The 25,127-nt window shown below is 43.3% G+C and overlaps 2 protein-coding genes across 10 annotated transcripts in view; one reads left to right on the forward strand and one right to left on the reverse strand.

Annotated features, from left to right (window-relative positions):
* Positions 1-5,483, reverse strand: part of RMND1 (required for meiotic nuclear division 1 homolog) — a 33,869-nt gene extending 28,386 nt beyond the window's left edge. For 3 of the 8 annotated variants that reach the window (XR_008315539.1, XR_008315533.1, XM_053292564.1), the window contains exons 1-2: positions 4,799-5,022; positions 1,388-1,518 (exon numbers count right to left, since the gene is read on the reverse strand). The gene's annotated coding sequence lies outside the window, so the exon portion shown is untranslated. Of the gene's footprint in view, positions 1-1,360; positions 1,519-4,579; positions 4,732-4,751; positions 5,126-5,362 lie in introns of those variants that run through there. The other 5 variants (XR_008315538.1, XR_008315537.1, XR_008315536.1 and 2 more) reach the window with 5 other exon arrangements.
* On the forward strand, positions 4,982-23,938 carry ARMT1 (acidic residue methyltransferase 1). Of its 2 annotated transcripts, XM_053292588.1 has the most exons (6): positions 5,215-5,324; positions 13,037-13,142; positions 13,320-13,466; positions 16,368-16,603; positions 19,498-19,663; positions 22,762-23,938. In XM_053292588.1, exons 4-6 carry the CDS (start codon positions 16,569-16,571, stop codon positions 23,521-23,523), a joined length of 963 nt encoding a protein of 320 aa, XP_053148563.1. In that variant the 5' UTR covers positions 5,215-5,324; positions 13,037-13,142; positions 13,320-13,466; positions 16,368-16,568; the 3' UTR covers positions 23,524-23,938. The 2 variants fall into 2 exon arrangements, with proteins under 2 accessions (XP_053148554.1, XP_053148563.1); XM_053292579.1 differs by lacking the exon at positions 13,320-13,466 and having other exon boundaries at positions 4,982-5,224.
* The last annotated feature ends 1,189 nt before the right edge of the window (positions 23,939-25,127 follow it).

Here is a 25,127-nt window from a genome sequence, read left to right on the forward strand (position 1 = left end):
TCTCTTAACTAAGCTGACTGACTTGATCACAGAGTTAGCATTAAAGTCACCCAGACTAATAGTCGTGGGGGCCTTCAATATTCACTTTGGACCAATCTGTCAGGAGCAGCTCAGGAGTTCATAGCAGCCTTGACAACTATGGGTCTATACCAAGTGGTCTCGTTTTGGTCTTTTGCTCTGATCAGGATGGTGTTCCGTGGGTAAGGACTCCTGTGATTTCCCCACTGTCATGGATGGACCACCATCCAAGCAGTTGGAGGCACTGCTTTGCAGTGATTTCACGCTCACCTCTCTAGTAACTTCAGATAGTGTTGCTTGGAGATTGTTGCTCTCCAAAAGAAGAGCTATGTATGGGGGTCCTGCAGGGCTCCATTCTATCCACATGAAACCACTGGGAGGCATCATCAGGGGATTTGGGGCAGAGTGTTAACAATATGCTGATGACACTCAAATCTGCTTCTCCATGTCAACTTTGTCAGGAAGTGGCCTTATTTCCCTTACTGCCTGCCTAGAGTCAGTAATGGGCTGGATGAAGGAGAACAAACTGACGCTGAATCCAAGCAAGACAGGGCTTCTTATTTGTGGGAGCAAGTGGTTGCTCCCTATTCTGGATAGGGCTACACTCCCACGAAAAGAGCAGGTACATAATCTAGACCCAAACCTCTCCCTGGTTTCTCAGGTTGAAGCAGTGGACAGGAGTGCTTTTTATCAGCTTCAACTGATACACCAGCTACGCCCATTTCTGGAGATGAATAATCTTAAAGCAGTAGTGCATATAATGGTAACATCCAGGCTTGACTACTGCATTGCCCTCTCGAGCTACCAGAAACTGCAACTGGTGCAGAATGCAGCAGCCAGGTTGGTCCGCAGGGCTACTTGGAGAGACCACATTACTCCCATTCTAAAAAAACTATACTGGCTGCCAGTAAGTTTCAGGGCAAAATATGAAGTGCTGGTTATTACCTATAAAGCCCTGCACAGCTTAGGTCCAAAGTATTTAAGAGTACGCCTTCTGCATGAACCCTGCTGCCTATTAAGATTATCAGGGGAGGTCTGCTTGCGGTTGCCACCAGCTCATTTGCTGGTACCGTAAAACTGGGCATTTTCTAGGGTTGCCCCAGGACTTCGGAATGCACTCCCAAACAAAATTAGAGCCTCCCCATTTTTGGATTTAAAAAAATAAATCTGAAAACATACCTATTTAATCATGCTTTTAGTTCATAAGCTTTAAAGTTATTTTAATTTTAAACTATTTTAATTGATTTAATGCTTTGTGTTCTGAAACTGGGGCAGTATAAAATGTGCTACATAATAAATAAATAAATGATAAAATAAAAGAAACACTGCTTTAACAGCTTACCCAATATTATAATTGACCCTCACTCACATGATATTTTTCCACAACTGTTGGATATTTTGATGTATGTCCAATCCTTGTTTCAAAGTAGAATTTGCTCCTGCAGGTTTGGTAATTCTTGTGTCAATTATATAAACTCTGGTCAGAATCCACATACATACCTAAGAGCAGAAGAGACTGGTCAGTGGGAAAAGAGATTGCTCAGTGGCTCGAATTCACTGCTCATGGCACACATAGAACAAGAACATATTCCACCATAATGATAATTTATCAAGACATTAGATGCCCAAATGTGGCACTGTCAATCACCCCCACAAACTCTCCACTCAGGGTGAAAAAGGAAGTGCCTGCCATGACCAGTAGCCTAGATCCAAGCTGCCAGTCACAGAAGCACCTGCCAACAGTTATGGGTGCTTCCCTTTTCACACAAACATCACTGTAACCTAGATAAGAAGCAGACACTCAGGCAAGGGATGGAAGGGGAGAGCACGCTTTCCCGAGACTCAGGGATCTCGCATGGAGCCCGGCTTTAACTGAGATTCCGCACAATGTCTGAAAATTGTTTACACATTTTCCTATCACCATATATGAGCCACTTCCGGAATTTCTCTTTTAAAAGATGAAGTGATTGTTCTATTTATTTCAATTTTTTGTCTGTCACTCTTCAACTAAATTCTTAAAGCAGGTCACATAAAACGTAGAGCATGCCCAGAGGAAATTCTGGCAAGGGGATTTCCCTGCTCCCTCCTCCCCTCAGCAGCTTCCTGCAACTCTTGAAAATTCTAAGGGCTGTGGTTCCTCTGGAAGAAGTGGCAGATGGCACAGGAAGCTATCAATGAGGTGGGGGTGGGATTCAAACAATCAGCTTATAGAATATACAGCTTTTTAAAAAGAGACTCTAAAAGAAACAGCAGTAGCTTAAATTTAAAACTCCTAAAAGCACAGTGAAATAAAGTTCTTACCTGGCTCAAAAACAAAAAGAAAAACAAGATAGAAAACTGAACCTGCAGGAAAAGGCATTTAGCAGCTCTGGGGCTACCACAGAGAAACCTCTGCTCCAGGGGCGTAGCTAGGGGAGAGGGGGCCCGTGTTCATCCCTCTCTCTGGTGGCCCCCCAGAGTGAGGGAGATAATGAAGAATATAGGGAGGGATGGAGCTGGAGGGCCCTCAGGAGCTGGGGGGCCCATGTTCTTTGAACCCTTTTGCTCAATTATAGCTACGCCCCTGCTCTGCTCCTAGTAATAGACAACTGGTCATCCAAAAAATATGACACCTGTAGCAGGGATTCACTGGCTGATCACAAAGTACAGGACATTTCAGGAACCAGGCCATTTGGGTTTTAAAGGGTAAAACCAGTACCTTGAATTGGGCCTAGAAACAAACAGGTAGCCAATGAAATAGTTGTAAAACAGGCATAATATATAGGGATGTGCATGCATTGCAATTCGCAACACATCCCCAGCAGCTCTAAAAGGGAGGAAAGCAGGTCCATACCTGTTTCCCCGCAGCTTCCTGTTCAGGCGGCACGCTCCCCAATTGCCATAGTACATCAGCAACACACATATGGTTGCCGCACATGTTCAGCAACAATACTGATCATGAAAATGGCTGTCGCACATGCACAGAGGCCATGTGCTTGCCACCGTCGCAGGAGGGTAGCTGGTTGGCTCACTGCCCAAATTGGAAGCTGCAGGCAAGCAGATATGGACCTGCTCTCCTCCCTTTTAGAGGTGTTGGGGATGTGTTGCAAATCGCAATTCATGCACATCCCTAATAGTTTAGTCACAATGACTTGCACCCAACTGGATAGTCACATTCTGAACCATCTTTAAGAGCAACCCCCTATTTACTGAGGTATGGAATTATCAAGAGCTGAATGATACTGCTCACTGCTATTTTCCAACAGTAGGTGCAGATAGTATACCATCTAGTCCTTCAAAGAGCAACAAGTACCCTCAAGCTGAGAACCTGAACCTTTAGGGGAAGTGTGACAACACAGAGGAGATGAATGTGAGTCTCCCAGCTACCCATGTCCCTGTTCTGTATGAAGCTTAAGTCTCAGTTCACCCTCATCGAGTCCGTTATTGATCTTAGTCACTTGTTCAGGGAAGCCAGTGCCACACTTGGACATAACAAAGAGTTAAAAAAGACCTGGGCATCATCAGCATACTGCTGACACAGTAGCCCACAATTCCAAACAACTTCACCCAACAGTTTCACATTGATATTAAGATGCATGGGGAACAAAAATGAAAAGGAATCCAACAGTATGATGCTCACAGGGAGGCCTCTCCCAGCACTGTGTTTTTGAATTTACTTTGTACTTCACTGTATGTGATTTTCTAATCATGTCTATTTATTGTAAGCCATCTTGGGCTGCCTCAGCAACAAAGGTGGGATATGCATATTTAAAAATAAACTGGCCACAAGAGCACAGGAAGAAGCTGAACCGCAAAACAGTGCTTCTAGCTCCAACCGGCAACCACTGTGTTAGAAAAATAAAGGTTTTTTTGGGGGGGGACAAGAACAAGGGGTGTGCATGGACCAATTTTTTTGGTTTGGTTCAAATTCAAACCAAACTTCCAGTCGGTGAACTGCTTCGGTTGAATCAACTGGCCAGTTCATTCAGTCGAACCAGTTCTACTCTGTGACAGTCTGAAAGGCTATGCTTGTAAAGGAGAATATGGTAGAGGATCAGTAAGCACCTACTTTTAAAGGTGCCCTCTCACCGCCATTCTGCCACCCTTAGAAGCCTTTCAAAGGCAGGATTCTCCTTTGCTTGTAAAGGGGAATCCTCACCAGATTCCCTTTACAATCATAGCCCCTCAAACTGGTTCAAACCAGTGCAGAACAGACAAGGCTCGTTTTGGTTCAAAACGAGACCTAACTGGTCTCGGACCAAACTGAACACGGACCAAACTGCCCCTTCTGGAGGCCGGTTCAGTTCATGATCGAACCACTGAACTGTCCCATTTGGTGCACAACCCTTTAAAAAAACCTTTCATTTTCTCAAGCATCTGACCCAAACTAGCTCATGTAAAAACTCACTCTTTCAGCTTGACCTAGGAGAACTCAACTATTTTGAATTTATTAATAATAATAATTATTATTATCATCATCATCATGTCGCATTTATATACTGCCCTATATAAAATCCCAGGGTGGTTTACATTCCAATCAATCAACAAACACCTAAACATCATATAAACAGATTAAAATCACCATAAATAAAACTTCAAAACATCATAAAGTTCAACTAGGAAGGAACCATATGGGGCGGAAGGGGCGGGGCAGGGCAATCCCTCCCAGGTGGCCTCCACCGCCCTGTGACGAGCGAGGAGCTTCTCCTCCCTTCATCTAAGTCACCGGCGCAGGCGCCTCAGCGAAGACCTACTCCGAATAAGGCGGAAGTCCACGGAGCGCTTGGAGCCTTTCACCCACCTGGTGCTCCGGCGCGGGGGAGGAAAAGAACGACCCGCTTTTTCTCCGCCAAGGGTGGGCGGTGGAGACAAGCGGACCGCAAGAGAGCTAACTCCGCCCCCCTCGACCTTCACTCCCCACGTGGGACCATGTTTGCCACACCCCCAAGAGCACAGTGCAGGCACCTCCCCTTCCCAGGCGGTCGCCTCACATTGCTCAGCCTCGCCGCCGCAGCCGCCGCCGCCGCTCCCCCCGCTGAGCCGAAGAGAGCGGCTAGCTGGATCCCTACGGATGAGGGCGGGGCCCAAACCAAGCCACCAATGAGAGCAGCCCTCGCTTGGAAATTGCGTCACTCCTGCGGTTGGCGTGCGAGGATGGTGCCATAATAAGCAAGATGGCGACGCAGGTGGTGGTGTTACCGGCTTCGCTTGCGGGCAAGTTTGAGGGGTGCGTCTTGTCCCCTTTTCAGGCTTCTTTGAAGTGGGGAGGGGGCTCGACCACCGCCCCCCCGGGAGGGCTCGAATAGTAAAAGTGCGACGGGATAAGGGTAGGGATTTGTAGCTGGATCATCTTCACAGTCCCCACCTTGCTCTGCTTGTAGCGAATGCCCAGGCGCCCTGCAGGGGCTGCCTCTCCTCGTGTGACCTGTGGTTAATCACGTGTCTTGCTATTTTGGTCTCTCTCTGGGACTCTAGTTGGTTGGTTGTATTTGCTTTAACAGGACTCGTAAAGGGCTCCGTCGCCTCCGCCCGCCCCTCCTCTTTTTGGTGCCACGGGCTCTGATAACTTTTTGTCTAATTTGTCCGCCGCGTTTCCTACACTCAGGCTGCCTTTCTAAGAATGCTTCCTGTTATTGTAGGATTCACCCATGTAGATGACGCTTTATGACATATGGGAGCTTGTGAGGGGACGCTCGTAGTCTGGAATAGAGGAGAAAGGAGATGAGGGGAGGGGGAGGCAAAGGGGCAAATGGGGGGAGAATATGTGACTATTTCATATTGCTTTCGTTGCAATAGGGGATGGGGAGTTGCACATGGAAAAGATGGGTTTTTTGAGGAGTAGTTCCTGCTGAATTCAGTAGATCCTGAATAAGCATGCTTAGGATTGCTGTGCACGTGAGGAGGAGAAAGTATCCAATGGCTAGGACTGGACAAGTTTTCTTCTTAAAAAGAAAGAGAACACTGGAGTTGCATCACTGTCTATATTACAAAAGGTTTGACCAGTTAAAATGGGCCTGCTCAACTTCAGCCCTCCTGCAGTTGTCATCCTACAACTCCCATAATCCTTGGCTATTGGCTACTGTGGCTGGGGGTTAGGGGAGTTGTAGTCTAAAAACAGTTGGAGGGCCTAAGTTGAGCAGGCTTGAGTTGAAATGAAGACTACCTGTTGTACGCTGTTGTAATTGTGCTACATACAGTGCATCATAGGTAGTGAGCACTATAATACAATCTGTAGCAGATCTCAGAAGTCTTAACAGCCTGATCCTGTGCAGAGTTATTCAGGCATATCCACTGAAATGCAGCTTGGAATTGTAAGCATAAAAGCAGCTTCTGGAAATCTTTCTGTCCTCTTGTTTGAGAACTGTACTGAAGTATGAACTCCACACACTGTTGTGCATGTTTATTTTTATTAGCTGCTCTGTAACCAAAGCTCAGAGTGGCATACTATGAAATATATTAAAATACTACGGTAGTAGGCCTGAACACAGAGCAACTGCATCTCTAGTTGGGCCCAGCTGTCCCCCACCCCATGCCGGCGTCATGCCAGTCTTTCTGGCTGTGCCCTCAGGCCAGGCCAGGATGGCCTGCTGCTGCTTCCTCCATGCGGCCACTGCCATCTCCCTCTGGTGGGTGGGCCAAGGCCAGGCCGTCCCTCCGTTGCCTCCTCTCGACCAGCGGAGCTTCATCCGCCGGCCGCCCACTTTCCTCACCGCCGCCATTATTTTTCCCTGCCACCGCCTCCTCCTTCTGGCCGCCGGCGGGGCTTTGCCCGCCATCAACCCACCTCTTCTGTGGCACTTCGCCTACTGGCCCTCCACCTCCTGGCCACCCCCATTATTTCTCTCTGCTTCAGTGCTGGAACTCTCGCGTGCTCTAGAGCATCTGCACGCTAGTACTTGATTGCTCCCCTCAGCCCCTGCCACAGCCCCCGTCACCTCAGATCTCCCCACCCTCACCTGAGTTGCACTCCTGCTCCTCCTCCTCAATCCCTTTACTCCATCCCCTCACCCCTCTTGGTTATGGCTGCAGCAATGCTGCTGCCTGTTGGCCAAGCTGCAGCCCCCTATCCCCAGAGACTTCCGAGCCCCACTGCTCCCCACAGGAGCAGCAGCAGCAGTGGTTGACCGGGCTGTTCCTTGCTGCTGCCACCACCATGGCTGTTGGTTCCCCTTAGGCCTCTGACAGGCCTGGGCCCGTCCCTTGCCTGCCTCCCTTCCTCCCTCCGCCAATGGCCTTAGTAGACCAGACCCAAACAGCAGCAGTGGTTGACGGGGCCCTTCCTTGCTGCCAGTAGGCGCTGCCATGGCTACTCGTTACCCTCAGGCACCTGACAGGCCCCGTCCCTCGTCCTTCCTTCCCTCTTCCCCCTCCCTTCTTTTTCTCTCTCTTCTGCTCACTCTTTCACACTCTTTCTTCCTCCTGCTTTCATGTTTTTTTTCCTTTCTCTCTCTCTCTTTCTCTCTCCCTGAGTTAACAGATCTTGTGTTCATCTTATTTCCTCATCTAATTCACACAACAGCAGCCTCCTTCTCCTGAAGGGGCTCTTTCCTCCCTCATGACCCATCTTTTCACAGACCCCTGCCTACTATCTTTTTATATATAGATAGATTGATTCCTCTCTTTTGCAATCAAGAACATCTTCTGACCAGTAACAGTCTCATTCCAACTGACCTTAACCATCACAGGCTCCTCCTCCTTATCTGCATATGGAATCCCCACTGCCCAATCACCACGGTGCCACAGGCTCCTCCTCCCTATCTGCATATGAAATCCCCACTGCCCAATCACCATGGTGATTCTGCTCTCACAGGCTCCTTCTCCCTATCTGCATATCTCCCCACTGCCCAATCAGGTGCTTCTGCTTGTGAACTCTGTCAGCCAATTGCCTCCTCCCCCTCTGTCAGCCAATCACCTCCTTTCTGGCACGTCCCCACACATGGCCTGTCTTAGAGAAATAAGTATATAGAAGTATAAAGATAGATAAGTATATAGAGACAGATAGATACATATGTAGTAGCACACCTCAATGAAATACAGCAACAGATTAAAAATTCCACCATGAAACCTGTGTACTTGAAAATGCCTGAGTGCAAAAAAAGAAAAAAAAGATTTTCACCTGGTATCAAAAGGGGTACAGAGATGGTTCCAGGTTAATCACTTTGAGGAGGAAATTTCAGAGATGGAGCATCTGGTGGTCTGGAGAAGAACCTATCTTCAGAAACCACCTACTTTGCCTCGATGTTGGGGGCAATGGAATCGAAGCAGGGCTTCAGAGAACAATTGAAGAACCCAGGCAGGTTCATGTGGGAGGAGGGCATCCTTTAGGGATATGTGTGGTTTGTCCTGTTTTCAAACCTAAACTACTGGCTACCCCAGCAAATCTCCCTTTCCCTAATCCTAGACTGGCAACCCACATTGCACCAGATAAATTGCTTTCTTTGTGCTGGCTGTGATTATGAGGGAGGAAGTGGGATACTGGACTAGATATCCTTGGGTCTGTTTCAGCAGGGCTGTTCTTGGAAGTTCAGAGGAAGCTAGGAAGGGGAGCAGGTTAGGTGATTGGCTGAGAACCCCTGAGTGAGTGAATATGTATATATTTATTTATTTAACATCTTTGTATACTGCCCAGAACGCAAGATAGGAGTCATATTAATGTCACCTCTAGTGGCACAGTACGAATACCCCTGGCCATCTCTCTTAATCATGGCCCCCGTTCTGAAAACCAACAAAATAGTACTGGAGTCCTAGTCCATTATTCCTAGTAGAAAGTGCGTGGAGGACACACAGGTCTAAAGGATGAAGGGGCCATGTTAAAAAATTTTTAAAAAGTGTTTAGTTAGGACCTAAGGAGAGCACCGTGCTTCTGGCAGTAAGAAAGTAGAAAAGTTACAGAGTTTGGGAAACTGAAGGATTATGGGCCTAGGAACCTGGCAGGGTAGGGTTGCTTAATTTAAAATCACCAAAGGAAAAGACTGATTTCAAACAAGTTTTCCATTGGTTATTCATGTGTTTATTAAACAAAGATACACACCCTGGTTACGTTTATCACTAAAATATGTTTTTATGACTAGAGAATCTACAGTGTCTAGGAGGGTTTATATTATATAGTTTTATTAGCTGAATTCATGTTAGTTTACAACTAAATAGCAAGGAATTACCTTATCTAGGAGGATTTACATTATATAGCTTTATTGACTGTTCATATTAGTTTACAACTAAATAGAATATTAACTTTATCTAGCAGGGTTTCCATTATATAACTTTATTGGCCGACATTCAGAGTAATATTGTACACATGCTGATTGATTAATTGTTGTCAAGTTGACTCTTAGTGACCACATGGATAGATTCTCCCCAGGATGATCTGTCTTCCACTTGGCCTTTAGGGTCTCTCAGTGGTGCATTCATTGCTGTCGTAATCAAATCTCTCCACCTTGCTACTGGTTGTTCTCTTCTCTTTCTTTCAACTTTCCCAGCATTATGGACTTCTCAAGGGAGCTGGGTTTATGCATAATGTGTCCGAAGTCTGATATGTTGAACCTGGTCATTTGTGCTTTGAGTGAAGATTCTGGATTGATTTGTTCTATGCTCTATTTGTTTGTTTTCCTGGCTGTCCATGGTATCCTCAAAAGTCTTTTCCAGCACCAAAGTTCAAAAGCATCAGTAATTTTTCTATCTTCTTCAAAGTCCAGCTTTCTCATCCATAGAGTGTCATGGGAAAAACCATTGTCCAAATGATTCTAATGGTTGTAGTATAGATGTGTCATGGCATCTAAATACTAAATCTCAACTCCTGATAACTGGGCAAAGAGGCATCGTTTTAACGTGATGATTCTTTTTATTTAGCAGGGGGAGAGTAACCGGCCCTATCCAGCCCCAGCACAGTACCTCCAGTGACTGTTGCTGGTGTCTATCTTATATTTCTTTTTAGATTGTGAGCCCTTCGGAGACAGGGATCCGTCTTATTTATTATTATTTCTCTATGTAAACTGCTTCGGAAAGGAAACTATTTTGTTGAAAAGTGGTATATATGTATTTGTTGTAAATAACCTTTCCAAGGCTTTCATTGCACCCCTACCAAGTGCTAGTCTGCGGCATATTTCTTGACTGCTGGATCCTTTACTGTTGATGGTCGATCTTAGAAGGCAGAAACTATCCACCACTTCAATGTCTTCATTATCAATTCTGAGACTGGTTGCTGTACCCGTTGTCATTAGCTTAGTTGTCTTTACATTTAGTCGTAGTCCCATTTTCTCACTGTGCTCCTTGACTTTCATTACTAGATCTTGCAGATCATCCACATTCTTAGCTATCCGTGTGGTGTCATCAGCGTAATGCAGGTTATTGATGTTTCTACCTCCAATTTTAAAATCACACTCATTTTCTTTCAATCTAGCTTCTCTTGGTATATGTTCAGCATATAAATTGAATAAATAAGGAGAAAGTGTACAGCCTTGTCTTACTCCTTTGCCAATCTGGAACCAGTCTGTTTCACCATGTTCTGTCTGGGCTGTGGCTTCCTGTCCTGTGTATAGATTTCTCATGAGAACAATGAGATGTTATGGGACACGCATTTCCCTAAGGATAATCCACAATTTGACATGGTCAACACAACCAAAGGCCTTTTTGTAGTCAATAAAGCAGATATTGACTTCCTTTGGGTATTCTTTGGCTTTCTCAATTATCCAGCGTGCGTCAGCAATAATGTCTCTTGTCCCTTGGCCTTTTCTGAAAACAGCTTGAACATCTGGCATTTCCCTTTCCACGTAGGGCTCTAATCTGCGTTGGATGATCCTGAGCATTATTTTGCTAGCATGTGAAATTAAGAATATTGTGTGATGGTTTGCGCAATTTGTTCTCCTTTCTTTGGAATGGGTATGTAGACTGACCTCTTCCAATCTGTTGGCCACTGTGTTATTCTCCACATTTGCTGGCATAGTTTGGTTAGAGCCATGATGGATTCTTGTCCGGAGTGCTGATCTCACTTCATCTTCCCTTACTAGAGGCTTTTGCAGGTAGGGAATATCTTCTAGAGCAGTGTTTCTCAATCTTTTTGGAGTCAAGGACCGTTAAATTATTCATGTGGAGTTTCAAGGACTGCTACATTCTTCTTGTGCAGTTTCCCAGACCAGTTTATTAGTACAGGCGTGCCCAACTCAAATGACCTGGTGGGCCAATACTGACCGTGAATTGGTTTGTGGGGGGTGAGGTCAATTTTTAGGGTGCTGATTATTAAAGTAACACTTAATATCAATCAATTAAATCAAATTAAAGTGAAATTAAAATGAATTTAATCAAAATTTAACTCTTGAAGTTCTGGCAGGCCAATAAAATAAAAATAAATTTAATTAAGCTCTAATAAAATAAATACAATACAATTTGTATAAAATACATAATAAAATGCATTGTTCTTCCTTTCCACCTCTGCCAAATCATCACATTCAACATGGAGCACTTGTAAGGAAAAAAGAGAAGTTTTTCTCTTAATTTTAGGTAAGAAGACTGTGCTTTGATCAGAAAGGAGAGGGGGGAAAGGATGGGGCAGGAGGCTTGGGGAGAGAGAGAGAGAGAAGGGAGAAGGCAAAGAAAGAGGGAAAGGATGGGGCAGGAGGCTTCGCAAGAGAGTGGGGGGGGGGGGTTTGCAGGCTTTATGAGAGGAGCCACCTCATCCTGCCAAACCTCCATGCGTGTTCTTTTACATTCTGCTTCTGGGTGGCCGAGGGTGGCTGCTGGGGGGTTTGAGCCTGGAGTAGTCCTCTCCTCCCCTCTGGCGGCAGTGGCTCCCAGGGGAGAATGCAGCTGGGCAAGGCTGGGGCTGCTGCAAACTGGAGCGGGACCAGTGGGGCCGGAGAGGAGGAGGCGGAGGCAGCGATGGGTCCTGGGTGGCGGCAGCTGCTGCTGGGCAAGGTCTGGCCGCCTCGGGCACTGCCGGCAGCCCAGCCATGGGGCAGCAGGAGCTTGGCAGCACCACAAGCAGAGACATGGGGACGCAGCAGAGCTGCATGGTGGCTGCAGGCAGCGAGGAGAAGAGCCTGCCCCTCCGTCTGTACTTGTAGCCATTAAACTTGCGCCCTCGACCCCAACCCTGTTTATAGTAGCAGCAGCAGCTTGCCCCCCTCCCATTCTCAGAGCAATGCAGGGCTTGTGGTTTGGCTCCGCGTCTCTTCCAAACTGTGAGGCGCGCCTGTGCCGTGGAAAGATTGTTGCAGCTGTGTTGCTATGGGAGCCACCGCCACCCCTTGTGGAGGCAGGGAAGAAGGGTTATTCCTGTCTCACCTCCCTGGCAGCCATCCCTCGGCAGTAGAAATTTAAAGAAAATTTAAAAATAAATACTTGGAGGTTTGGGGTCGGGTCAGGAGAGAGGCTTGTGGTGGGGGCGGGTTTCCCTTCCCTGGCATAGACCGGCACTCAACTCTTCGTGGACCAGCACCGGTCCTCGGACCAGCGGTTGAGAAACACTGCCTTAGAGAGCACCACCTTCTGTGTGATCCCCATCACACATTGAGGTCATCTGGAGTGGTCCGTCTCTGGTTACCACCGGTATGTCTCTGCAACTGGATTCATGCCAGATATTCATAGTTTGGGCTCATTGTTGGCCTTCAGGAGAGCCCTGAAAACTTACTTGTTTGGCCTGGCCTTCCAAGGTTGTTGAATTGTGTTTAAATGTTTTTTAACATTTTAAAAACTTGTTTTAAATTGTTGGTTGTGTTTGGTGTTTGTACAATGCCCAGAGCCTTTGGATGGATAGGGCGGTATAGAAATGTAATAAATGAATAAAATATTAGTGTGTTAATCAGTGGATTCATAGCACCAAAACTTTCCAGCACAGAAGATAGTGTAAATTAGATGAATACAATTTGTTTGGTAAGTGGTGCTGAGGGATGAGTGCATGTGTAACAAATTGTGCAGTTTGGATGTCTTTTTTTTTTTTTAATGTACATGATCATTGTGAACTGGATTTCAGTCACCTGGTGACAGTCCTGACCACCTTGAAATGATTATTTACAAACCTCAAATAACATTGTTTTGTTGTCTTTAGATCCTTTGCGTATGATACGCTTAAAGATAGGCTGCCTCTAATCCTCACTAGAGTTATCGATACTCTGCACAGACATAAAAATGAATTCTTTGAAGAACATGGAGAGGTAAGAACTGATATTTTTAACCCTCTTTTTCTTCAGCTTGTTCTATCAAGACTCTTAACATTATCTGTAACTTTCTGTAGTTCTTTCTACATGTTTCAGAAAACCTTTTCTGCTTTCATAAGAATCCTAATGGATCAGACCAGGCCCATCTCATCCAGCATTTTTTTTTTACCACAGTGGCCAATCATATGCCTCCAGGAAGCCCACAAGAAGGGGTTGAAGGCAGTGGCCCTCTCCCACTGCAGCAACCGCTGTTCACTGACATGCTGCATTCTTGAACTTGAAGGTTGAAGATAGGTATCATGACTACAGGCTAATGATAAGGTTATCCTCTATGAATTTTCTAATCTCCTTTTAAAGCCATCTAAGTTAATGATCATCATCACATCATGTAGCAGCAAATTCCGTACACTATCTGTCTATTGTATGACAAAGTTCCTTCTTTATCTGTACTGAATTTACTGCCAAACTCCCTGATTACTAGATACGAGAAAGTTCTCTGTATCTGCTTTGCATAATTTTACATAAAATACATAATTTTATGTAAATAGTGCAAATTGGCTTGCATAATCTTACAAACCTCTATAATTTCTATAATAATGTCTTTTTAAATTGATGAAAGAGCCCTGACTACTCTAGCCTTTCATTGTAGGGAAGAAGGACCTACTCTGATCATTTTAGTTGTCCTCTTCTAGTTCCATGATATCCTTTATAAAATGAGGTGGCCACATGTACACATCATTCCTAATATACATCATACATTTCTGTAAAGGTGTTTATGATACTGGCAGTTTTATTTTCAAATCTTTCCTAATGATCCCTTGTATGAAATCTGCCTTGTTCACAGCTGCTGCACACTAGGCTGATCTTTTCATTGAGCTATCCACCATGGCTCCAGGATCTCTTTCCTGATTACTTACTGCCAGTTCATACTACTTTAGTGTATATGTGAAGCTAGGATGTTTTGCCCTAATGTGCATCTTATTACTTTGACTTAAAGTGAATCTCACTACTGTTTTTTGTTACTGTTAAAAAAAAATACCTGTTCACCCAGTTTGGAGAGATCCTTCTGGATCTTCTTGTAGTTCAATTTCCCCCCTGCTATATTTGTGCTATGTCTGTCTTTCCCTTCCATTTGTAAGAGCCTTTGTAAGTTCTCTTGTTTTCCTCTTTTATCTTAGGCAGTTTTATTGCCCCTTTATGAATTATGAACCAGTTTTTGTCTTGCCATTTCTTTTTACTTTTGTCCAGAGCCAATTAGATATTTAATGTAACACTCTCTCCTGGGTGTTATTGCTGGGGATAGCAGAGACAATATTTCAAGCTCTGGAGTGGAGTGCCACATTTATGGTGTTAAACATTCCAAAGTATGTAATTAGAAAACTCAGTGTGAAAAAGTATTGGCCTACAAAGTAGAGCCAAGTACTGGGAATAATAATGTCTTCGGAATACAAAATTTTTAAAAATCTGAAGTTTCAGTAGAGCTGGGCTTCGAAGGCATTCAAGAGCTTGGAGGACAGGGGAAGAGGGATTAAAGCAATGAGGGTCTTGCAAGAAGGCTTTCCCTGGCTTATGTGTGGTCTGCATGAAGAAATGGTTACAGCTGGGATCCAGATGTTTCTGATGTTGGTGTATAATGTAAGTTGTATGCTGAAATCTGTTATTATAGTTGCTCCTAGAGGATTGGTATTAAGTTCCTGTAAGATGGAGGCGGCAATAGATATAATACAAGCAAGTGGGACCATAAAAAATGTTGAGATGTATCTGTAGCCCTTAACAGAAGTGTTGTAGATAGTCTGACATAGGATTCTTCTGGAGCTGTTCCTGAAGGGTATTTGCAAGATGAAAGTTATCTTTCTCACTATCTTGAAATCTTCCCCCTGTGTTGTATTTTGTTAAAGGGCTTAGGTTTGACTCTGGCTGACAGCTTTGGACCTGAGCACCTTATTGCTGTATAGTGGAGAGATAGTTCTGAAGAGCTGGGGAAAAATATGTTCCTCTCTATAGTAGTGCAAAAGGAGCTTTATTTTTAAATTTCATGGAATGTGTTCTCCTCACATGACCCTAATGTTCATTTCCAGGATCATTGTTTGTTTATTTATATCCTGCTCTTCCACCAAGGAGCCCAGAGTGGTGTACATGGTTATGTTTATCCTCACAGCAACCCTCTGAGTTAGGTTAGGCTGAGAGATACATGACTAGCCCAGAGTCACCCAGTGAGCTTTCTGACCAAATGGGTATTTGAACCCGGGTCTTCCTCGTCCTAGTTCAACACACTAACCACTGCGCCATGTAGCTCATAAGCTAGCTCATCATCATCCTTTCCAATACTGAACTTGGATGATCCAATGCATATCAGTCTGGCAGTGAAGTTAGACTACCAAAAACAAGGTCGTGGTTTCTGCAGGCACCTCAGGTATGCAGGAACAATGACAAAAAAGCTCAGCCAGCACGTCTGTGCAGTGGCTTTCATGACCTATGGAATGTTGAGGATAAAAGTTGAAGGAGCAGGGAATAAAGGATGATGATGATGATACTGTATTGGGTGGTGGTCATCATAGGAGGATGTAGTTGGTACTAGCAAATTCTCTTCTTTAGGACTTAGCAAGTTCTTTAGGACTTAGCAAGGCAAGATAAATTTGCAGAGTTATTTGATCAAGTTAAAAGCCAAAGCATTGTCCCCCACAAATCCTAGGTAGCTACAAAGTGACATACAGAAGTATTTTATTAGTTATGCTATATCCTCTAAAGACCTGACAAGACTCCCACATTGCCTGCATGCAGCATTGCCTCCATTTATATGTCACTGTCCTGGCCATATTTCAAGTGTAATCGAACAGCAGTACAGTGATTGAGGTAGGGTGAAAAGGCAGAGGCAAAATTCATTTTACATAAAAGTACCTTTCTGCAGGATTTTTAGGAACATGAGTATTGTGTCAATAATAGGAAGAGATTTACTAAGGATGCAAAGCACCAAGTGGTCCACAGATCCCCATACACTTGTTTTGATATGTGGTATCACACACACAACTATTTCTTTGAGAATTCAGCTTAACTCAAATACTGTGTTGATTGTCATACTGAGAGTTGTGGGTTCCTTTAATTTGATGAGAGCTGTTGCAAATCTGACTTCAAAATTGTTAGGTGATGTGACAGTTATCAAGTATGACTTAATGAAAAATGTAATGTTTGGATCGTTCTAATTAATTCTGCACTTTATTTCAGAAAGGCATTGAAGCAGAGAAGAAAGCTATAGCTTACCTCTCCAAATTACGGAATGAGCTGCAGACAGACAAGCCACTGATTGCCTTGCATGATAACCTCCCTGACACCATTCTGTGGAACCAACACCTAGAATATCATAGAAATTTATCAAATGAACCTCCAAGCTGGTTTCAGTCTCCTTGGTTATATACAGAGTGCTATATGTATCGTAGAATTCATGAGGCACTAGTTCAAAAGTAAGTAAATGTGTTCTCACCTGTTTTTGTATAGTTTCTATTTGTTGGGTAGGAGAACTGAGGAAGAGAGTTCAAGCTTGAGGCAAAACAGAATTCAGTCTTGATTTCCAGCCATTTCTCTTTCTTCTCTTCCTTTTCCAAACTCAACTACTTTAGTCAATAGTTCAAAATTTATAGCAAGGGGAATTTGAACATTAAGAACAGCCCAACTGGATCAATTTGTAGCAAGAAATATTTGAACATAAGCAAAGCCCTGCTGGATCAGGCCCAAGGCCCATCTACTCCAGCATCCTGTTTCACAGTGGCCCACCAGATGCCTCTGGGAAACCCACATGCAAGAGTGAGGGCATGACCTCTTTCTTGCTGTTGCTCCCCTGCAACTGGTATTTAGAGGCATCATGTTGATTAGGTTGGAGGTAGCCTATAACCCTCAGCTAGTATCCATTGATAGACTTTTCCTCCATGAATTTATCTAAGCCATTCTTATTTATTTTAACAACACATTTATATACCGCCCTATATAAAATCTCAGGGTGATTTACAATTTAAACAAACAGCAACTAATACCTAATATCATAAAAACATATTAAAATTACCATAAATAAAATTTAAAACATCTTAAATGAAAAGCCTGATGAAACAGGTGTTTTCTTAAAGCCATCCAGGTTGGTGGCTGTCTCCACATCTTATGGTAGAGAATTCCAAAGGTTAATTATGCATTGTGTGAAAAAGTTCTTCCTTTTGTTGTCCTAAATTTATTGGCAATCAGTTTCATGGGATGACCCCTGGTGTTATATGAGAAATTTCTCTCCACACCATGCAATTTTATAGACCTCTATCATGTCTCCCCTCAATCTTTTTTCTAAACTAAAAAGCCCCAGGTGTTGAAGCCTTGCCTTGTAAGGAAGGTGCTTGATCATCTTGGTTGCCCTGTTCTGCAACTTTTCCAGTTCTATCATGTCCTTTTTGAGGTATGGTGACCAGAACTGTACACAATATTCCCAATATGGCTGCACCATGGATTTGTATAAGGGCATTATGATATTAGCAGTCTTGTATTCAGTCCCATTCTTAATTATTCCAAGCATGGAATTGGCCTTTTTCACAGCTCTCACACATTGAGTCAACACTTTCAACAAGCTGTTCACCACGACACCAAGATCTCTGTCCTGATCAGTCACCAATGGTTAGTTCCCATCAGCATATATGTGAAACTGGGTTTGTTTGTTTGTTTCCCCAATAGGCATCACTTTATAGTTGCCAACACTGAACCATTTTTGTCATTTTGTCGCCCATTCCCCCAGTTGAGAGAGATCCTTTTTGGAGATCCTTCCAATCTGTTTTAGATTTCACTACCCTAAATAATTTACTGTTGTCTGCAAACTTGTCTACTTTGCTGCTCACCCCAACTTCTAGATCATGTATGAATAAATTAGGATTAAAAAAAAAATTAAAAATTTGGAACTCTCTTCTTACTTTGCTGGTTTTGTAGTTTACCATGGGTGCACAAGACTGATTTAGAGCTGGATTCAAACTTTGCCATTCATCTTCATGTCAATGAAAAACATCGACAGCCTTCTATTTTGAATTCTATGCAAAACCAGCGATCTCATGAAAGCTTCAGTTGAAAAATACCATCTTGTTATAATAACTGTTTAAGAACAGTAACCTGCCTTCACATTTTATACTTTATGGTAGTATTCAAAGTTTGGTGATAAACATTGCATGTGGAGTCTTACCTGTTGAAGGTGCTTTAAGCTGTTGTTGAGAAATGCAAAATTGCTTCCTGATACTAGAAGGATGAAGAGGGTATTTGTTTCTGGGTGAGTGTGTGCTTGAATAATTTCTGAAACAGTTTGTTTTCATAATTTTGATTATTATCTAACATTGCTGGATGTGTGTGCAATGCTCTGTAACATACATCATTCAGGTGATGTATTTCATATGAATCCACGATTGACAGGCTTTTAAAATAGCAAACAATTAAAAATACTTGATTCCTGTAATGTATTCTGCAACTAACCTTTTTACTATAAATGGGCTGAGAATGTTAAGGGGTAGAAATGTTGTTTCTATTACATTCATCACATGCTATTCATTATACTAGTTTATGGAATATTAGAACTCTGTTGTTGTTCAGAGTTGAGTAATGTGTGGGTGGTCGTTGCATTTCTCTTATTTAGCAAATATAAATCTCAAGTCAAATGTGCCGCCTGTTTATTTTTAGCCAAGGGGAGATCACAAATGGGCCAATGAGAACAGCAAGACACGGTGTGATGGGAGAGTTTGGAGTGTTGTTATGTGAGCTTAAGGTATAATAACACATAGGAGAAAATCTGAAAACAAGTGAAGGTGTTCCCAAATTCCTTCCTAGCTTTCCATTACTAAAATTAAACCTGTTTGAAGGTGGAACTACATTCGATGCCAGACATGGCTCTGCTGCTGAAAACAGCATTTCCAGATCAAGTTGTCCCTGAAACATTTGGAACACGTTCCCCATGCCATAACACATCCTGTATCTCCCCATCCTTGCCACTAGCAACCAATGATGCAAAGCTGGATTGGGGAAATATATAGCATGTTGACGACATGAAATGGAGTAAAGTGATTCTACAAGAGATGGGGAAATCCTGACATAGGGATGCTGTTTTCAACAGCAGGCCCATGTTGGGTTTTGCATGCAGTTTCACCCACAGTCACACAGGTATCTTTTTAATAAGTGAGTGTTAGGAAGGAATTTGGGAACACCTTCATTTGTTCTCAGATTTTCTTGCCCAGAGCTGTTCATACCTTAAATATAATCAGACTCCCCCATCTTTTTTGATCTCCTCCATTTTCAATATCTATTGATAAGCTTGAATCTAGTGATGTGTTTGTTTTTCCCTTTTGTTTAGTCCACCCATCAGTGAATTTGATGTATTCAAAGAAGAAAAAAGTCACGGTTTCTTTGAATCTCAGCAAGCTATTATTGTGTTAAGCACTTACCTGCAAGAACTGTTGAAAAACATAGAGGACCTAGATGAAAAGCATCTTCAGGAGGAATTTTTAAAGCTGTTTCAGGTAATATTGGTAGTACTTGAATATCTAAAGGTAAAGTGTGACATCAAGTTGATTTCAACTCTTGGTGCTCACAGAGCCCTGTGGTTTTCTTTAGGTAGAATACAGGAGAGGTTTACCATTGCCGCCTCCTGCGCAATATGAGATGATGCCTTTCAGCATCTTCCTATATCTCTGCTGCCCGATATAGTACCAACAGGGATTCGAACCGGCAGCCTTCTGCTTGTTAGTCAAGTATTTCCCCGCTGTGCCACTTAAGGTGACTACTTGAATATCCAATATATGATAAATAGCCTTTTCAACTTAAAAAGCCATTCTAAGTATCTTGTTTATCTATCAGTATTGGATAAGAAATGCTAAAAAACTAACCATGTTACCTGAATAATGCTAAGTGAGTTGAATTCCTCTAAGCCTTCCAGTTCATTGCACATCGTTAACACAAGAACATAGAAAATTGCCTTATACTGAGTCAGAACATTGGTCCATCTTGGAAAAATTAAAACCCAAAACATTGGTCTGTCTAGCTCATCTTTATTACGTCTCTGACCAGAAAAAGAAGAAAGTGTTTGCTGGAATACAGAGATGTGTTGTCTAGCTCATTATTGTCTACACTGTTTGGCAGCAACTCTGCAAAGTTTCAGGCAGGAGTCCTTCCCAATCCTAGTAGGAGGATACCAGGGACTGAACCTGGGACCTTCTGCATGCAAAGCAAATGCACTACCCCTGAGCTACAGGCTCTATAATCAAAACTTTTGTTGAAAACAGAGTAGTATTAATGATTGTGCTCCTAATGCTAAGTCTCAAAGAAGGATGACAAAACGCCAGAAAAATATGAGATATGCACTGGAAACCAAATATCTCCCATATAAATAAGGTCACAATGTCTTGAGGACATTGTAGAACTGGAAAAGATGTGGAACAGTGCAACAGAAATGATCAGGGGTCTAGAGCACCTTGCTTATGAGGCAAGGCTACAACACCTGGGGCTTCTTAGTTTAGAAAAAGATGACTGAGGGGAGACATTAACGTGATCTATAAAATCATGCATGATAGAAAGTTGATAGAAGTCTTTCTCCCTCTCACATAACACTGGAGCCAGGGGTCATCCCATGAAACTGCCAAGAAATTTAGGATCAACAAATGCAAGTACTTCTTCATACAATGCATAATTAACCTTTGGAATTCTCTGCCACAAGATGTGGTGACAGCCACCAGCCTGGATGGCTTCAAAAGCAGTTTAGATAGATTCATGGAGGACAAGTCTTATCAATGGCTTCTAGTCTGGTGGCTATAGGCCACCTCGAGCCTCAGGCAAGATGCCTCTAAATACCAGTTGCAGGGGAGCAACAGTAGGAGAGAGGACATGACCTCACCTCTAGCCTGTGGACTTCTCAGAAGCATCTGGTGGGTCACAGTGTGAAAAAGGATGGTGGACTAGATGGCCTGATCCAGCAGGGTTGTTCCAGTGCAATTGGTTTAATTTCTATTTGCATAGATATTTTTGTATCTAGAAGGCATTAACTACAAGGCATTTACTTTTTTATTCTCAGCCGTAAGCATGTTTTCCTTATGGCAATCCATCACAAAATGGCACATATGCTATTTTGTTTGTATTTTATCTATTTGCCACCTAATGGTGCAGCGGGGAAGTAACTTGCCTAGGGAGGAAGAGGTTGCTGGTTCGAATCTCCACTGGTACATTTCCCAGACTATGGGAAATACCTATATCAGGCAGTAGCGATATAGGAAGATGCTGAAAGGCATCATCTCATAGTGCGCGAGAAATGGCAATGGTAAACCCCTCCTGAGTTCTACCAAAGACAACCACAGGGCTCTGTGGGCACCAGGAGTCAACATCGACTTGACAGCACAATGTTACCTTTACTTGTGGAACTGTAATAAGTTATTAGTTCTCTTTTGTTATGACCTAGTTTTGGCAGTTTTAATAATAATAATAATAATTAATAAATCACCAAATACAAAGATCTACCAATTGAAATTGAAAGGCTGTGGCAGAAAAAGACCAAAATAATCCCAGTGGTAATTGGCGCCCTGGGTGCAGTTCCAAAAGACCTTGAAGAGCACCTCAACACCATAGGGGCCACAGAAATCACCATCAGCCAATTACAAAAAGTAGCTTTACTGGGAACAGCCTATATTCTGCGACGATATCTATAACAATTGACAATAAAATTCTGGCATCCCAGGTCCTTGGGAAGGACTCGATGTCTGGATAAAACAAACCAGTCAATAACACCTGTCTGACTGTGTAAACAAGAAATAATAATAATAATAATTCAATTTCTATACTGCCCTTCAAATAATGGCTCAGGGCGGTTTACAAAGAGAAATAACAAACAAATAAGATGGCTCCCTGTCCCCAAAGGGCTCACATTCTAAAAAGAAATATAAGACACACACCAGCAACAGTCACTGGAAGTACTGTGCTGGGGGTGAATAGGGCCGGTTACTCTCCCCCTGCTAAATAAAGAGAATCACCACGGTAAAAGGTGCCTCTTTGCCCAGTTAGCAGGGGAAAGGTGTCTCATTAGTATTATATAAATGCCACTGAAATGTCAAGACTGCAACTATGACCAATATAGTGTCTGCTTATGAGCTTGTAAGCTTAGAATTAGCTGTCTTTAAAGAACAAAGTTGGTGGAGGGTTTTTTTTTTCATATTTAGATAGGTGTGTGTGTATAAATATAAATTTCAGTATAGAGCAGCACCCTGATCCATTTCAGGAGTGTGCATGCACAGAAGCTGGCTTTGGTGTGCTTATCTCTTGCTGGATGAGGAGTTTACATGTGCAAGCGAATGTTGCATGCAAGGTTCCCCAACTCAAGTCAATAGGTAGTGCTGTGTATGTCTTCTGTGTTTGCTTTTCTTAAAAAGCTGGAATCCTAGCAATCGGCTATTTAGGAGAAAAAGCAGGGGGCTGGATTCATACTCCTTGTCTGCTGAATAGCTCAATTATGCAATTCTGACTTTTCTAAAAAAAAACCCTACTACTATTGGAGTGTTGCCTAAATGTATTATTTGTATGCTAGAGCAAGGAAATAGCTGCATTACGGAGATAAGTGTTCTTTTTCTTTCCTCAGGTGTCACTGTGGGGTAATAAATGTGATCTGTCAATTTCGGGTGGTAAAGATAATTCTCAGAGATCTAACCCATTCCAAGCCCTGGAAGGATTAAAATCTTTTATCTTGGTGGATCACCTGGAAAAGGTTTGGTCACTGCTTATCAATAAAAAGAAAACGACTGCACAGACTACTAGAATTGACATAGTTTTGGATAATGCTGGCTTTGAACTTGCTGCAGATCTTGTAATGGCTGACTTCTTGTTAGCATCAAAGTTAGCAACTGAAATTCATTTCCATGGAAAAAGTATGCCATGGTATGTGTCAGATACTACAAAGCAGGACTTTAATTGGACTATTAGGCAGATGAAGTCAGCTAATCACAAGTGGATGTCTAGGTGTGGTGTCAGCTGGGAGGGCAATTTGAAAAAAGGAGTTTGGGTTTATCAGGACCACTTGTTCTGGACTTTGCCACATGAATTTTCTAGTATGGCTAAAGTTTCTTCTGATTTGTACACTGAATTGCATAAGTCAAACTTAATTATTTTTAAAGGTGACTTGAACTATAGGAAGCTGGTAGGTGACCGAAAATGGGACTTCACAGTGCCGTTCCACCAAGCCTTGAACAATTTTCATCCTGCACCACTCTGCAGCTTAAGAACACTAAAATGTGACATTCAGGTTGGGTTAAAGCCTGGGCAAGGTGAAGAACTGACACATTCTGAACCTGAATGGATGATAATTGGGAAATATGGAATAATACAGTTTGATGCTGCTTCATAATTGATTTTCATTGCATGAAAGAGAGCACTGTGCTAAATGCTATTATTGCTGGCCATTGTTGGAAGACTGCTGGTCTTCAGTATGCATGTTCTCTTTTCTTCCATCTTACTCTGGTGTGCAATTGTGATACTTTACAAACTCTTTTCTGATGATCATCTTTCAAAACATTAAAATGCCATTCAGAATATTTTTATAAGTAAAGGCTGGAGAGATGGGCAGTGGAAACTGTTTTACTAGGTGACAATGCATCATACCTCTTGTTCCCTTTTCAGTATACATATAGGGTAAATTATTGCACTACGGGAGCTAACAGTTAAGTTTGCATTTCTGTAGGTCTTACTTTAAAGCTGCTTGAACTTATTTTGACAAGATTATCTTAAATAAATGATTGATTAAAATGGGATGTGTAAACAGACTTTTGAATATTTTTTTCTGGTATAAGAGCTATATCCATAAGTCCATAGTAGTTTAAAGAAACAACTAGGGCAGCAACTTGGCAGGGAGCACCCTTCCTCTCAGCATCCATGTTAGGACACTCTGGGCTAACTATAGCCAGAGACAGAAGACTTCGCCCTGGAAGATTGCCTTGCACCTGGTGGAAGCACATGTCATCCTCTCCCTCACTGGCTATACTCAGGAGCATCAGAATGGGGGAGGAGGTACCATAACGGTAGTGAGTCTCGTGGAAGAAGAGAAGGAACTCTAGCAATGGATAGAGACTGTTGCAGAGGGGAAGGCGGGAGCAAGGGAAATGGAAGTGGGGAAAGAACCTTCCCTACCCAGCCTTTGACATCTCACAAGTGGCGGTGATTACAAAGTTCTTTAAACCTCTGTGATGTCCGTACTTGATGACTGGTAATACAATACCCTATCCTCTAAGCCTTGGGAGTTGATAAGGTATGGTGAGCAGGCAGTGGTTCTCTAGTTTCTTTAAAGGGCTAGGGCATATTCCTTCTCTTCCCCTTGCTTTTAGGAACTCCTTCCATCCAGCTATCTTTGTGTGTGCGCACACACAAAAGAATACCTAGCAGAGTTGGTTAGGCAGTCTCTTCATCTACGAGGGCAGTGAATCTCTATCAGAAGCACATATCTATTTCTGTAACTTTTTAAGGGGGTTCCTTTTCAAGGGGCAAGGGCGGCACTGCCTACCTGCCAGCCGCTGCTCTCGTAAAAAGCAGGCGTGTGGGACTGCAGTGTCCCTTCCTGCAGCCCCAGTCAGCGGTGCCCAGAAATGGCCAGTGTGTGTGTGTGCTGTGCACATGCATGTCGGCCATTTCTGGGGTGCTGCTGACCGGGGCTGCAGGGAGGGTCACTGCAGTCCCATGCACCCACTTTTTACAAGAGCGCCAGCAGTGGGGGAAACAGTGGGGTGGGACTGGCAGGTAGTGCCTCCACTGCCCCTTAAAGGACCCTCCCTCCTGTGTACATCCCTGTCCAAGGTTGCAGGCAGGGATTTCTCTCAGCCCTATCTTGGAGATGCCAGGAAGGGACTTGGAACCTTCTGCATGCAGATGATCTTCCCATCCCCTGGGGAATATCTTCCAGTGCTCACACATGGACTCTCCCATTCAAATACAACCAGGATGAACCCTGCTTAGCAAGGG

The sequence above is a fragment of the Hemicordylus capensis genome, chromosome 1 (genome assembly GCF_027244095.1).
Source record: "Hemicordylus capensis ecotype Gifberg chromosome 1, rHemCap1.1.pri, whole genome shotgun sequence".
NCBI lineage: Eukaryota > Metazoa > Chordata > Lepidosauria > Squamata > Cordylidae > Hemicordylus > Hemicordylus capensis.

Coding starts and splice junctions, on each gene's coding strand:
- ARMT1 (XM_053292579.1), top strand. CDS start 5,172: ATGGCGACGCAGGTGGTGGTGTTACCGGCTTCGCTTGCGGGCAAGTTT. Junction 5,225..13,036: donor CTTGCGGGCAAGTTTGAGGG/GTGCGTCTTGTC, acceptor TGTTGTCTTTAG/ATCCTTTGCGTATGATACGC. Junction 13,143..16,367: donor TCTTTGAAGAACATGGAGAG/GTAAGAACTGAT, acceptor ACTTTATTTCAG/AAAGGCATTGAAGCAGAGAA.